This window comes from Centruroides sculpturatus, unplaced genomic scaffold (assembly GCF_000671375.1).
Source record: "Centruroides sculpturatus isolate CEXI.00-Female unplaced genomic scaffold, Cexi_2.0 scaffold1329, whole genome shotgun sequence".
NCBI classification, from domain to species: domain Eukaryota; kingdom Metazoa; phylum Arthropoda; class Arachnida; order Scorpiones; family Buthidae; genus Centruroides; species Centruroides sculpturatus.
In genome coordinates, this window is record NW_019385579.1 from 116125 (window position 1) to 132565 (window position 16441).

The 16441-nt window shown below is 34.2% G+C and overlaps 1 protein-coding gene across 2 annotated transcripts in view; it reads left to right on the forward strand.

Annotated features, from left to right (window-relative positions):
* LOC111640298 (serine/threonine-protein kinase MRCK alpha-like) overlaps nucleotides 1–16441 on the forward strand; it is an 82173-nt gene extending 65732 nt beyond the window's left edge. For both annotated transcript variants that reach the window (XM_023386305.1, XM_023386304.1), the window contains 2 exons: nucleotides 15065–15216; nucleotides 15295–16441. In XM_023386305.1, coding sequence (XP_023242073.1) covers nucleotides 15065–15216; nucleotides 15295–15411 — 269 coding nt within the window. In that variant the 3' untranslated portion in view covers nucleotides 15412–16441. The remainder of the gene's footprint in view (nucleotides 1–15064; nucleotides 15217–15294) is intronic.

Here is a 16441-nt window from a genome sequence, read left to right on the forward strand (position 1 = left end):
ACCAGAAAATAATTATATTGAAAATGTAACTTTTTGAGTGTTCACTGTTGCAAATTTAGAAGTTTAACTGTCTATTATATATTGAGATAGTGCAAATTCATGTTTTTTGTTTTGCAGACTTAAAATCTTTAAATTGCAAGAAAGAATAATGTTAAACTTTTTCAAATAATTTGATTACATCTCAAAAGCATATATCTATTAATAAAAATCTATAAGATCATTACAAAGTTTCAAAAAGTAAAAAAAAAATTTTCAATCTATAAAAATGTAAATTTCTATTTGACTAGGATTTATTTTTAAAAAATTATGAATTATTTAGAATTTTCTGAAAATTTTGTACATGTCTTCTTTTCTTATCCATTTATAGTTTTTTTATTGATTTTTTTTTTAAATTTTCTATTCAAAACAGTTATAATGTTTTCACTATTTTTTAAAAGTTATATCATGTATACTTTTTACATGATATAAAAAGTATTTAGAAATCTTTTTATATCATGAACTTGTTAGAAATTTAATAGATATGAAAACTTAATATTTTGTATGCAAAAGATTCTAAGGTCAAAAATTCTGAAAGGGCTGTAAATTACAATAAGGGATCTCAATAAAAATTTTTTTCTCTAATGATAAACATCATTCATGCATAGATTAATCATATTTTGTGATACTGTTTGTGGAAAATGTTTTTATTTAAGAAATAATAAAATTGATTTAAATTCAATTAACAAATTATTCAAAAGTTTTAATATATAAAATATTAATAATTGTCAAGGCAGGAACTTCTTCAGGATAAAAAAAAAAAAACTTTAGAAACACCTTTTGCACTTTTCTAGCAAACAAATTTTAATAAAACAAATGTTTTTGGCTTGTTTGATAAGCCTTCTTCAGATTAAATGTTACAGAACATAATTTAAATTGAGAATCTTGCTGGAAATTTTTGGTTTATCATTGAATGCTCAGTGTATCTCAGTATTCAGAATCTTGGTACACTCCATTTGAATTGCAGAGGTCAGTTAGCCTAATAATACACATTAAACATGGTTGAAAACATTTGCTTTCTTGTAAAATCTTGCTATAGATTGGTTTCATGTGCTTTGTTTATAAAAGTATGATGGTCAGTTAAAAAATGACTTCCCCAAGATTTTTACATTTTTGGACTTGAAACCTTGAAATGTCGAGAAATGCAAAAAGGAGTTTTTCTGTATGTATGGACATTTGTGTGTGGAACTTGACTTTTTTTTTTTTACCCATTTTGAAGCTTAGTAATTTGACGCTTCTGTGCATTTTGTTGAAAATTTCTGAAATTTTTCAGGGAGGATTTGTGTATTGGAAAAATGTTTCTAGAAATTTTCAGGAAAATTGGACCACAGGTTTGGGAGATATTAAGGGAGTGGGAGATCATATCTCAAAAAGCTCTCAAGTTGCAAAATTCTTTTTATTTGTACAAATTTTTAGTTTAAAAATTTTTAGTTTAGTTCAAAAAATAACTGTATTTTTTTCAAAAATGATATCCACTCCCAATAGTAATGTTTTTTGATTTTTTTTATAACTTTTGATAGAATAAGCCAATTATGTTCTTTTTTCAATATGTATATATTAATAAAATAATTTTAAGAACTTGATATTTGTCTAACCCCAACTCTAGGTCTGGGGTAAAAATATAAAAAATTATTTTTTTAAATCAAATTCCTTAAGTTAAATATTTTTTGTGTTATTAATTATAATTTTAATTGATATTAGACCAAAAATCTTTATATGTTGAAGAGGTGGAAAAGGCTAATATTTTAAAAATAATTAAATGATACACATTTTAGGAGTAATTATTTATATTTAGTACAGGTATCCCTTATATAACATAATAGTTATGTTCTGAAAAAGTGCAGTGTTATGATAATCTGTGATATATGAAACAAAGGACTAATGAACAACATAGGTGTAGTGCTAATTCATATGTAATTACTTTACAGTACAGTATCAAGGTACAGACAAAATAATTTGAAAACTTAATTTTAATTCTGTATGTTACATAGGTTACGATGCTACACTACTGGGTGAATATAGAATTGATACACATGTGCACCTGGCGAAGTTTGAACCCAAAAGTGAGGTCATAGGGTCAGGTTGCCAGGTTTGCTAAGTTCAAAGTACCTCCTGGTGGTGACTTTTGGATTTATGACCAAAGCTGTCGCCACAATAGGGTTATATTCCAGAAATTATCTAAAGTATGCTATTATTTTTCTTTACTAAGAGAAATATGTTTATTAAAGCAATCAATAATTTATTTCCAATCAATAATTAATTAACAATTACAATTAAAAGTACTGTATTATATCTCAATATTAGCATTAATATTAAGTGTTAATATTCACATTTATTCAATCAAGTACCAAGCAACTTTTTTCCAGAATTTGTGTTTATAGTTTTGTTGTCTAGGTATGCGCTGTATTTCATTTGTCATTTTTACGAATGAAATACAGTAATACCCCGACTTACACGAACCTGGAGTTACACAATTTTCAAATCTCGTCGATTCGTCTTTTGTTTGAGCACCAAGCAACTCTCGATTACTCAATCCCCCCACACTATTGTTCGGCTTACATGTTCAGACGTGTCGCGTGGAATCGACACATCGCCACAATTTTTTTTGTGTTATTTATTTCTGTGTTTGTTATATCTACAGAGACTTGAGAGACTCTATGTGGTGATTTCTTCTAACTGTGAACGAATCAAAAGACGAGATAAGATTAACGAGAACATTTATTAGCTTACATACATCTGACTTGGGTTTTACACAAATTGCGAAATTATACCCCGACTTACACGAATTCGACTTACGCGGTTATCGCTCGGTCCCGCTTAATGCATAAGTTTGGGATATCACTGTACTGTATTCCTCACCTTTCTGTCTCAAAAATCATCTCTGTCTAATAAGATGATGATCATGTAAGTTGAGATAGTAGTTTGTCACAAAATGCCATAATTTTGATACAGTGCTTCTTAGATTAACTAATACTATCAATACATGAAGAAAAGAAATTTAAATAATTTCATTCAAAATCAATGGCTACCAGTCTGAAATGAGCTATTCAATATATTCATCTTATTTGTTCCCGGTACTAGATGATCAAGATAGCATGACTATTTGATACTATTTACATCATTCAATTTTCATTTGTTTCTACAAATTCCTGTTAGTAATTCCAGTTAAAGTTAATTTAAATTTTATTATAATAAGCATAATTATGACAATATTGAGATTGTCATTGTTGTTTGTTTGGTATGACTACAGATAAAGCACAGATCAGATGTCAGTTTTGCTAATAATTTATTAATGTAATGTTGAGAATCCTTACTAAATGGTTAAAATGCTCATGTCAATGATGCTTGCCTTAATTTTGCATTAAGAATTTTGTCTCAGTTTCTCAAAAATAAAATAAAATTCATTTATTGTAATTATTTTGGGAGTTTCTGTACTGACGACAATAATCTATTGTGATAACATTGACCAAGGTAAATAAGTGCAGTTAGTGGAGATTCTGATTTTAACAACTCGACATTAAAGGACATGTTAAAATTATAAAAGATATATATAATTTGAAAATTTATTAATTATAATTAAAGTAAGAAATTCTAGCAATTTAAATTACTGTATTGCAAGAAAATAACAATAAAAATAATATATTTGCTATCAGTTCTGACTAATATTAATAACTATTTATTTAATTGTACAGTTGGAAATGTTGTGTATATGATTGCAAGATTTCCACCCCCATTTAACGGTACAACCCAGATACATAAATAAAATACAAAAAATAACAATTATGCATTATCGTCTATATGTTAAGGCTGATACACAAAAACACAGCTTAAAAATGCCTATTTAACAGATAATGACATCTATAATAAAAATTGATTACCTGGACAATATACAGTTTCATAAGCGTATTTTAATGTATAGTTACACAGCAATATAATGACCTCCTTTGTGGACAGATCTTTTCATAAATATTAAATGGAGATCTGTACAATATCTGTGAATTACTAACTGTGATTTTTGCATTGCAAACATTATTCTTATTCCCAAATCATGTGATTTTCAAATTCTCAAACTGGAATTTTGTGTAGACTTCATTACTATATATAATTCTTGTTACTTTAAGTACTTGGTTTAGTACCATGCTCAATTTAATGTCAGTTTGGAACAGATAAATGGTACTTAACTGAGATTTGACTATATGTTTGATTTGATAATTTATGATTACAGAACACAGATTCTACTGTGTTATTATTTTTTACTTACAAGTAATTTTTATTAAATTATAGGTGCATTTTTTGGATGAAAAATATAGTAATAGCATGCTCATTGTTGGAAATGAAATTATGAGCAAAATCAATGTGAATTTCTTGTTTGTTTCCTTGGTTTTTTTATTGATGTTTTTATTTTACATTTTTAAGGAAAAACTATAATTTTGTTTTTTGTTAGAGTTCTTAAAATAAAAATGTTTATTTTATTTTTGAGAATTTAAAATATAATAAAATAAATTATATTTTATTATATTCTAAATTCATTTTTCTTTAAGTTGTTTAGTCAAGTTTAAAGTAACCATTTACTTTCTTTTCAGAGTGTTTTTCTATAGAACTGTTCTTAGGACTACAATTGAGAAAGCTAGCTGATATTCTAAAAACTGAGCAGTTGTGTTAAATTGACTGAATATAATTTTTTTTCAAAATCATAACTTTGAAAGAGTATAAGCTTTTTCACTGAATATGCATTTAAAATTGCATTGTTCTGTATTTGGAAAAAGAAAAAGCATTTCTGAATGAATAAAAAAAAAAAAAACAATATATATATATAAAATCTGAATCTACAAACTTTTAAAAATTATTTACTTATTTCTAGTGCTATTTTTAAGCTTTGTTAAACAAATTCACAATAGTAATTTTATTATTAGTTCTAATTCTAACAAACTTCAATTGTTGGAAAATTGTTTAGCTCAGTTTAATCTATATTGGTGCAGTTGATAGCCAAATATTTCTGAATTATTATTGTTATTTTTTACTTATTTATTTTTGTACATAATTTAATAAAGAACAAAAATGAATAAATTAATATTTTAAAATTTTATTTTAATAAATTATCTTGCTGATTTTCAAAAAAGTTAAAATTATTTAGACTAAAATGGTTTATTTCTCATTAACTAATGATAAAATACCACAATATGATCTTAATCTTAGCTTCTGAACTTGTTTTGATCTCTAATATATCGAAATATATTGAGTCTGGGTGTATGTTAATCGAAATAAGGACTTTACAATTCTACCTAAAATAAAATGATGGTTTTATTAACAAATAGTAAATCCTAAACTTATTATTACATTACTAACTAATCCAAATTAGATCTACATACAATGAATTACATGATGATAAACACATGCTGCCACAACCTTCCTTTGTACCTCTGTTCGCTCCGATCGTCGGACTCTGAAACAAAACCAAGAAAAAGTTCTTCGACACATGAGACGGTCCCATTTATACACCTTCCTCACGTGACACCGTTCTTGACCAATTAGTCTACACCAGTTGGTGTAGCAATCAAAGTGGTACAACATAATCTTCCACGGACAATGATATAAAAAGTAGGTCCCGACACGTGGTAATTCATATACACAAATTACATCAACAACAATACTAAAGTAGCGCAGCACTACAAACTCTATGTAAACATGATTTCTCCACTTCTTTTATTCATGTTTTACATTGCATCTCTTATTTATTTTAGTCAACCAAACCTCTAATTGTAATTTGTCATTGAATTTAATTAATGTGCATTAATGTCTATATGAGTGACATTGTTTTGATCTTGAATACTTCTTACAAATACCTAAGACAATGCAAATATAAATGATACAATAGAAAATAAAAGGTATATTAAGTATTTTTTGCTATACAAGGTCGTTTATTTTAATCAAGCCTCTGGAATAACATGAAAAATACACATTTGACAGAAAAATTCATTATATCAAAATTGTTAGACTTTAACAAAACCACAAGACAGTTCTATCAGTTTCATCATGGATGGCATATATTTATCATACAATTGGTGAAAACAGGGTCAACTTCATTTTATTAAATGATAACCTCCATTTTTAATTGCATATTATGATTCTACATAAAAAACAAACTAACTTTTATCCGAAATACTTTTTCCAAAAATGCATTTGAAGTTTTATCTGGCTGCCATGGCATGCACAAATGTCTGGAATATCTTGAAATTCACTAAAAAGGGGAAGAAAATGCTAAAATAATCATTAGGAAACTATTGTTGTTTGGTGGAATCAAGATTGTGGGCGCCAGTTCGTGTGAAATTACTCATTACAAACAGGGCCACATACAATAAAATATTATCATTTATTCTATATATGAATTATGGCGCGACTGTACAGGTTAAAACACGAGGTGTTACTACACACGTCTGGAGAGGTCCAAATCCAACAAGAATGTGTGTGATGTCATAGGTCAAGTCAGGGGTTCCCCCTTGTGGCGACTTTGGGGTTTATCGCCAAAGCTGTCGCCACAGTACTCCCCCCCAGTGCCGTAGGTACGAAGTTAAAGGTACCGGGGGTTGAACCTGACTCTTCTTCCAGAACGTGTCGTCGTCGTCGTGTTGGTAGGCACGGAGTTATTAGGAGTGTTTATCCTTGGTCGCTCCGGGGAGTCTGGACGTGTTGTCCTGGACGAGTTTGACGATGTGCTGGCGTTCTCGCTGTCCAGAAATGCTGGTTTCAATCGATCGATGTTGACCTTTGTTGTTTTTCCGTTGACTAGGATCGTGAAGTGCTTGGGTGTCCGCACGGTAACTGGGAAGGGTCCATCGTAAGGGGAGGTCAGAGAAGTTCTATGACCTTCTTTTCGCACAAACACGTGGGAGCAGGTGTCGAGTGCTGGATGGACGAAGTGTGAAGGTTTGACATGTGCAGATGTTGGAGTCGGCGTGAGCGACTGCATCGTGGACCGTAGGTGATGGAGGAAGGATGATGGGTCTGCTGGCGGTTCCTGCGAAGGATGGAAGAACTCTGCCGGGAGACGAAGGGTTGTGCCGTACACCATCTCGGCACAAGTGCCATTGATGTCTTCTTTTAACGCTGATCGAAGGCCGAGTAGGACGATTGGGAGAGATTCCGTCCAGTGTTGTTCGTGGCATCTGAGAGCCTGTTTTAGCGAACGATGGAATCGTTCAACTAAACCATTGGCTGATGGATGGTATGGTGTTGTACGTATGTGTTGGATGCCCAACATAGCTGTCAGTGAGGCGAACAGATGAGACTGGAATTGTCGGCCTTGATCGGTTGTGATGATGGAGGGAACACCGAATCTGGAGATCCAATGTGAGACAAAAGTGCGAGCGACTGTTTCAGCAGAAATGTCGTGGAGGGGAACAGCTTCCGGCCACCTCGTGAATCTATCTATGCAGGTGAGTAGATAGGTAGATCCATTTGAAGGCGGGAGTGGTCCGACGAGGTCGAGATGCACATGTGAAAACCGATTGGATGGGAGGTCAAATCTCTGAAGAGGGCTGTTGGTGTGCCGATTCACTTTGGACCGTTGGCAGTTAATGCAGGAACGGGTCCAATTGGCGATGTCTTTCTGCATCGAAGGCCACACGAAACGTTCTTGGACAAGACGCCTCGTTGCACGAATTCCTGGATGGGCCAGATTGTGCATGGAAGAGAAGATTCGACGGCGAAATTGGAGTGGTATATATGGGCGAACTTTGCTGTCCTTGGTGTCACAATATAGTTGTAGTGACGGGCTGATTCGGAGTGGCTGTAGCGTGAGTGCTGTTTTATCGTCCGTGAGGAGTGCGGTTAGCTCGTCGTCGTTTGCTTGAGCTTCCGCAATGGCGGTAAAGTCTGTCACGGGAAGTCGAATCTCGTTGATCCGAGAGAGAGTGTCTGCTACGATGTTGTTCGAGCCAGTGACGTGCCTGATGTTGGTGCTGAACTGCGCAATGTAATCGAGATGTCGCAGCTGACGTGGGGAGCAAGATTCTGGTTTTTGGCGAAAAGCGAAGGTGAGGGGGCGATGGTCCGTAAAGATGACAAAGTCTCGACCTTCGATGGTATGGCGGAAGTGCTTGATCGCGGAGTATATAGCCAGCAGTTCCCTGTCGTAGGTGCTGTACTTTATTTCGGTAGGCGTTAGTTTCCGTGAAAAGAAGGCTAGTGGACGAGTTCCTTCGGCGGTATGGGTTTGGAGTACGGCGCCGATGGCGACATTAGATGCGTCTACCATTAGGGAGAGATTGTCATGTGACGAATAGTATGCCAGAGTCGTTGCATTTGAGAGATCTGCTTTACATTGGTTGAAGGACTTTAGAGCAGATTCGTTCCAGGAGATGATGCGTTTATCATTTTTTGTGGAGTCCTTGAGAAATTCGAGTAGTGGGGCCTGAGTTTGGGCTGCATTTGGCAAAAAACGTCTATAAAAATTGAGCATGGCTAAGAAGCGACGGAGCTCAGCTACAGTTTTTGGTTGAGGAAAATCGTTGATGGCTTTGGTTTTTGATGGCAAAGGTTTAACTCCGGATGATGTAATCATGCAGCCGAGGAATGGAACTGCAGATTTTCCGAGGATGCATTTGGATGGATTTAGTTTTAGGCCGTGCTCTTGCAAGCGGAGGAACGTTTGGCGGAGATGGTCTGTGTGTTCGTCCGCATCTTTGGACGCGACCAATATATCGTCGAAATACGGGATGCAGAAGTCGAGGCCAAGTAGGACTTGGTGGATGTATCGCTGGAAGGTTTGACCAGCGTTTCGTAGACCGAAAGGCATATAGATGTATTCGAACAAGCCAAACGGGGTTGTTATGGCTGTTTTCGGAATGTCCTCGGGGAAGACCGGTATTTGGTGATAGGCGCGGGTTAGATCCAGGGTGGAAAAAATGGTTTTGCCTTCTAGGAGTTGAGTACAGTCCTGTATATGAGGAACAGGGTAGCGGTCAGGGACTGTTACAGCGTTGAGACGACGGTAGTCGCCGCATGGTTGCCACTGGCCATTTGCCTTCTTGACCATGTAGTGTGTAGTGGGTGTGTGTAGTGGGCTGGCCCAGGGGCTTTTGGATGGTCTGATGATGCCTTGGGACATTAAGAACCAAAATTCTTCCTGTGCTGCCGGAGCGTATGTGGTGGTAATCGTCTGGGTTTTGAGAAGACAGGTGGTCCTTTAGTCTCGATGTGTTGAAAGGTAGTTGGCGTTTTCTTGGTTTCGGGGATTATCGACGGATTTGTGATGGTAGTGAACTCGGCCATGATACGGTGGTAAGGAGAATCATTAGTCACAGCGGTGATGTTAGTGACAGTTGTAGGTCGATTCTGCCAGCAACCAGGAGACTTTAGTTGCGTGACTCCATCGATTAGTCGATTGTTTTTAACGTCCACCAGTAGGTTGAATTTAGAAGTCGATTCCTATGATGGGTTGGGTTACGTCGGCGATTACAAATGGCCACGAAAAATTCCGCTTTAAGTTAAAGTTGAGTGTTAATAGTTTTGTTCCGTAAGTTGAAATAGGCGTTCCGTTTGCAGCAAAGAGGACTAGCTGGTCGGGTTTACATAAATACATGTTAGAACTTTTTGGGATAACGGAGATCTCGGCACCTGTGTCAATTAAGAATTTGTATTTCGTAGTAGGATCGGCCATGGTGATTCGATCGATGTGGCGGGTGAGGCTTCTGGCTGTAAGCGCCCGCCTAGTCAGTTTTCCGACGGTCGGAAGGAGCAAGGGGCTTTGCATTTTCTCGCCTGCTCCCCGAAGGTAGCGTGGTAGTAACACATGTTGTTGTGTGGTTGTGTGGGGTGCTGTGCTGTTGATTCTGCTGCGATTTGCTGCGGCACCTTTTGTTGTTGGGAGGGTAATCAGAACGTGTGAAGGAACGGCGTTGGTTATTGATGGATATGGTGAGGTTCTTGACCTGCTGGGCTAATTCCGCAACCTGGTTCTTCAGGGTGGAGATAGTGGCAAGGTCATGTTCGACCATTTGAATGTGAGCAGGGGAGACTAATTCCATTATCTTGTCGGCCATGGCGGCCTGTTGTTGGAGTTTTTCCTTAGATGCGGCTAAAATGGCCTGTACGTTATGAGGAAGTCTCGACAGCCAGAGAGATTGTAGCAGGTCTTCGCTAAAATGGTTTCCGGCCATGTCGCGCATCCGTGATAATAGGAAGGATGGACGTTGGTCTCCCAGTTCCAACCCTTGAAGAAGAGTTCTGATTTTGGCGGTCTCGCTCTCGGAATAGACGTCGATGAGACGAGCCTTTAGCGTGGAAAATTTATTCTGGTCGGGCGGGTTGAGGATTAGGTCCTGCACCGAATTTAAAATATCCGGCTCTATTGCAGCAACGACGTGTTTAAATTTGGTGTCGTCGACGGTTATGTTATTTATCGAAAATTGTGCTTCCAACTGAGCAAACCATAAGTTAGGGTTGCCCTTCCAGAAGGGTGGGGGTCTGATCGCAATGCGTGNCACCGAATTTAAAATTTCCGGCTCTATTGCAGCAACGACGTGTTTAAATTTGGTGTCGTCGACGGTTATGTTATTTATCGAAAATTGTGCTTCCAACTGAGCAAACCATAAGTTAGGATTGCCCTTCCAGAAGGGTGGGGGTCTGATCGCAACGCATGCTATGTGACGGTGATCGTCATTAATTTCTGCCTCAGCCATGATGATTTTTTTTTTACGTAGATGTGGCAGTGCGAGGTAGTTATCCTTAAATGATGCGTTGTGCGCACAGTTCAGCACGTGGGGAGAGGACAAAGAACGATGGCACGTAAAGGCACGTGGCGAGTAAACAAAGGATGGCACATGGCGCGAGGACAAAGAAGGGTAGCACGTGGTGTACTATAGCTTTTCGTTGAGAAAAGTCGACCGTCGACGAAAAAATTATCTATGGTTATACGTTTCGAAGGTCTAGTTGTATGAGTTGGCAGTTCCAAAAAAGGATGAAAGTCCAACGTTGTATCCGATGCGAATGGATGGAATTTTCATGTCGCACGATAGAGTCCTTCGTCAGGTAGGGTCACCATAAAACATATATCACGTTCGGCTCACCAGTTTGTGGGTGCCAGTTCGTGTGAAATTACTCATTACAAACAGGGCCACATACAATAAAATATTATCATTTATTCTATATATGAATTATGGCGCGACTGTACAGGTTAAAACACGAGGTGTTACTACACACGTCTGGAGAGGTCCAAATCCAACAAGAATGTGTGTGATGTCATAGGTCAAGCAGGGGTTCCCCTTGTGGCAACTTTGGGGTTTATCGCCAAAGCTGTCGCCACAAAGATCAACATCTTATCTTTATTGCAAGTTTGATGGCTTTAACATACTGGCATGATTTTTTATATCAGTTCATTATTTGAAGAAGAAAAAGAATGATTCTACCAAATAATAGTTTCTTAATTTTTTAATGATTAAATGGAACAATCTGTATATATAGCAGCATAGAAATTGCATCATCTATGATATATATACCATAAAGCATTCAACAGATATGAAAAGTAGCATATTTAAGCTATGCAAGTTTTAATGATAACATGTAGTACAGGGGAAAAGCCAAGAAGAAGAAATCAATAAAAATACAATTTATTTCATATAATGCTACATTGAAATTAAGTGTTATTTACACCATAGACTCATAAATACTGTTAATGAGCACTGTCACAAGAATACCCATTCAGTTATGGAAGCAATAAAAGGAATTCACAGTGTAAGTAGGCCTGAAAAACATAACATGAACAAGTTTATTTCTGGTTGAATGGGATCCCAGTACTTTGTAGAGTCATCCTGAGCCTACACAGTTTTGCAGTGTTTCAACATAGTAAATGAGTGTATTCAAGTATTCTATATCAAACTTGTGATACCAAACTCTTATAATCACTTCTGCAGTTGCTATTTATTTTCAGACTTCTTATCTGAAATTTTTATATCCACAAATATGCTAGCAGTTCTTAATAGGATTGAGATCAGAACTGTTACCTGGCCAGTTTTGCCATCTGATCTGGGCTAGGCCTGTTGTAAGAAATTTTTTTACCTAAACAACAATTTGTGTGTCAGTTTAAGTGATGATAATGCTAACAAATTGTAGAAAAAGGGCAGATTATACTTTACTCACCATCTTGGTACAGTGATATGGTGTAGAGTTGTCCTTGAAGATACAGGATTTATTTAGTGTCACAAAATTGTTCCTTGATTATTGGATTTAGCTTGGCAGGTAAGATTTTTTTTTAGAACACTGCATTCACAACCCATTTACAAAGTATGGTCTGTTGATATCTGTACTGGCTAGCACTCCCATACCATTTGACTGACTGGAACTTACTATCTGCATCAAGCAATTCCTGTTTTAGGCTTCATCTTTTCTTTGCCTAACATAGGTTTACTATCAGATTTTTGCAGGTTAAATTTGGATTCATATGAAAACATAAGAGAATCTCACATGTCAGTACTCCAGTCCACACTACATTTAGCTCAGATAAGCTGCTGTCCACACATTTTACTTGTTATTAACAGCTTCTTAAGTGGACAGTAGTCTTATAACCCCATGTTAAACATATAATGATGATGCACAGTTCTTGCATTCACTTTTACACCTATTTGCTCTTTCCTTTTACTTTCAGTTTGGAAGAGCTAGCAGAATGTTCTCACATGCCAAGATACTTCTGTATTATATTCTGGCATGGTACACTCACATGTTTACCTCAGCTTTTCTTTCAATGTTTTCTTTATAAAAAATGTAAAAAATGTGCAATTATTGATTGATAAAAATGTATTCTTTGCACTATTTTATGAGAGAATAAATCTTCAGCATTTAGAGCAATTATAGACATTTTAAATGGAGTTAACTGTTAAAAATTTTCCATTTTTACATAAAGTGTACACATAAAGTCACACTAGTTTTTATACCAATGGAAAATGCAGTCATCAAAAACATTGTTGCATTAGCCAATGTTTTTAATGGCTGCATTTCAGTAAACAAAAAATGTTTTATGATTTCATTGATGATGCAATCTGTATGGTTTCTTACAGATCTGCAGCAGTGATACTTTAATTTAAAAATAAAAATGCATTCCTGTCCAGTTGCACATGTAAAAATTTCAAGAAAAATGCAGACATAATTTATGAGCAGCCCCACTGAGTGGTAGACTGCCTTTACTGTCTCAGCCATCAGGCAATATTGTAATATAATAAATATCTGTATAATTATGTATGGTGCCAAAGTCAATAGTGTGCAACCAATAAATGCAGTTTTCATTATACAGTTTTTATGTAATTTATTTATTATTTTCATGCTTTAATTTGTTATTAGAACATTTAATTGTGTTATTTTTGCCTTAAATTATGTGTATTTACTGTCCAGTCTGGTCTAGCAGTTGTTAGATTTTGGAATATTTTCAAATTGAATATAGTGATTTTGTTAGAATTATTGAATTTAATGATATTTCTGATATAATTTAATGATATTTTACTTTTGTTATTTCTCATTAGTCATAGTTTAATTATTGTAAAAGCCGTATGCTATATTGCTTTCAAACATGATAACACTAACATATAAAACAAACTGGAACAAATATCAAATATCAAAGTTAACTTGGAAGAGGCATACCACCTTTAACACCCATCACGTTAGATCTTTTGATCTCCTGCAGATCTTTATGAAGGGTAATGAAGGGAGGGAAGTGCATCAATTACAAAGACAACGGATTCATTATTGCATATCTAGAATTTTTATACAATACCCCATAGTTGAATGGATGGGATGGCTGGAAGGCTTTTTAGACTTTCTGAGAAGGATATCATTTGTTATTATTTCATATAGGATATATGAATTTTATTTATTTTCTATATTATCATTTTTAGTTTCTACTTTTATTATATTTATTTTATGTGCTTCTGGTGGAATATCAGTTTAAATATACTCCAAATTTTTAAATCTGTTAATTTGCTTGTTATGTTTGTTATGAAGAGAATTCCATTTTGTTATTTTGAACCTGATGAAAGCCTATGAATGTGGCTGAAAATGTTAGTTCAATAACATGTTCAGTAAAGAATTATTGCAGGAAGGATAGTGTTTGTATGTGAGATTTGATGACAATATTGAAACATGTTGCTTTTATATTATGAGACCTTTCTAAGATATGATATAGATGTACGAGGGGGCTTCAAAAAGTTCATGGAAAAAGGATAGTATGAAAAAATGATTTCAGTTATGACATTTATTTTTCAACATATGTTCCATTAAGGTCGATACACTTCTGCAAACATGATACCAGCCTTTAAGTTCGTCTGAGTAGAACTGAGGGTCTTGTGATCTGAACCATGTCAGAGCAGCTCTTTTTACATCTTCAACTGATGGGAAATTGGTATCTTTCAGCAACTTATCCATTTGTAGGTTGTTGACTTCTTTGGAGTGTTATCACCATAAACTTGTTTCAGAGCATTAATGATTTGCCTGTTCTCCCAACCAAGTTTCACCATGAACTTTATGTTTGTTCTGGTCTTGAGTTTGATGGATTCCACGTTGCTTGAATGGTGCTTGACTTTCAACTGGTGGCACTGCGTTCTTACCTGCATTTAAGGGTTCATGTTTGAACATGTTATAACATGTTGGTACAAGAATGTTCAGGTGCATTGAAATCAAAATCCTTCCAAACAATTTTTAGTTACAGATTCTTTCCATGAACTCTTTGAAGAACACATGTATTTTATATAGAGTATAGCTTCAACACTGTCTTGGAAACAATAAAATATAATTAAACTTTCAAATTTATATAATGATAAATCTGTAAAAATCTGAAAGTATTCAGAATATACAAAATAGCCCATTAACCATGTGGAAATTAACATTTAATTGTTTAGAGGATCATTTGTTATAATTTTGAAAATTGGTATTCTTATAGCCCATTATTTAATTCAAACTTGTAATTTATACTTAAATAAATTTTAATAAAAATAATTTATATATTAAATTTAGATAAAAAATTTTAATTGCTTCCATTTTGTTATAGGTGTTCCTTTGACAAAATGCTCCATAGCTAATTACAGTCATGGTCATCGACCACCATCTTCATTAACAGCAGTTTCACCTGACGGTTCATTATCATCTCAAGAACACTCTATTCACAGCTTGAGTCATCAGACAATTGGATCTGGACATGACGTATGTTTGTAAATATAACTATTATTAAACATTTTCTAATTATTAGTTATTGAAAAGAATATGATTTGATAATTTTAGGAGCAGTCAAGTCCTCGTCATTCTATAGCATCAAATAACAGTTCTACTCTGAGCTCTCCTCCAAGTCCAGGTGAACATAGGGATCAAGGATCATCCAGTTATGAATCTCAGAGTTAGATAAATCTTAAAGAAGTAGAATGTATGTTTAGAAAAATTTACAAATGCCATACAGAAAGAAAGAGAAAGAAAGAGTAGTAATAGAAAACTGCTCATAGTACTATATGTATCATAGGGGACAATAAAATAATAGACTTCATGAAAACCAATGAGCATACAATGCAGAAAATCATAACACCTGGACAATAAATGTATCCAGCACATATAACAATGATGCACTTGCTCTTCATGCAGTGTCTTTTCTCTGAAATATCAGAAAGGTTTTATTTGATTGTACTGAAAGATGTTTAAATGACCAAACACTGCCAGAAAATTTGGTGGTGCTACAGAACTTTTTACACTTTTTTCTTATAGAACTGGTTTATAAATAAACTTTATCATGTTTTGTACTTTTTTATTTAGTTACAAAGTCATTTATAACACTGAAATGTTAGAATTTTATGTCCCCAAATTTGTGTTTAATCATTGTCTTAGTCCATAACTGATCAAAATGATATGGTTTAACCTGCATTAAAAAATATATTATATATACATATATATTTAAAAATTTTAAAATTGCAGGCCTTAAATATAAATCAAAAAATACTTTTTATTTATTTAAATCAATGATTTATCAAATTTTTTGTATATAAAACTGTGATTTGTTGACCTGTGACAAATATAAAGTTTGGCTGTGTTATGTTTTTATGGATTTAAAATTATTAAATATATTATTATTATTATTATTATTATTATTATTAATTATTATTATTATTTTCTTTTTTTCTAAGGAAATGGCTTTTTTCATTTTTGTAAAATTATTAAAGCAGCCATAGTTTCAAAAATAGACATACCAAATATTATTAAATTTTCATAATTGCTATTTAAATTTTGTTTTACTAATATTCATACAAGCGTGTGATTTAAAAATCATGTCATCATATCCTAATTGATGTCTAGTAAAGAAAATTCTGTAACCAGTTGTTAAAAAGTTGTAACAGACTACTACTCATGTGTTAAATAAAACAAAAAATACACTTTTAATATATTA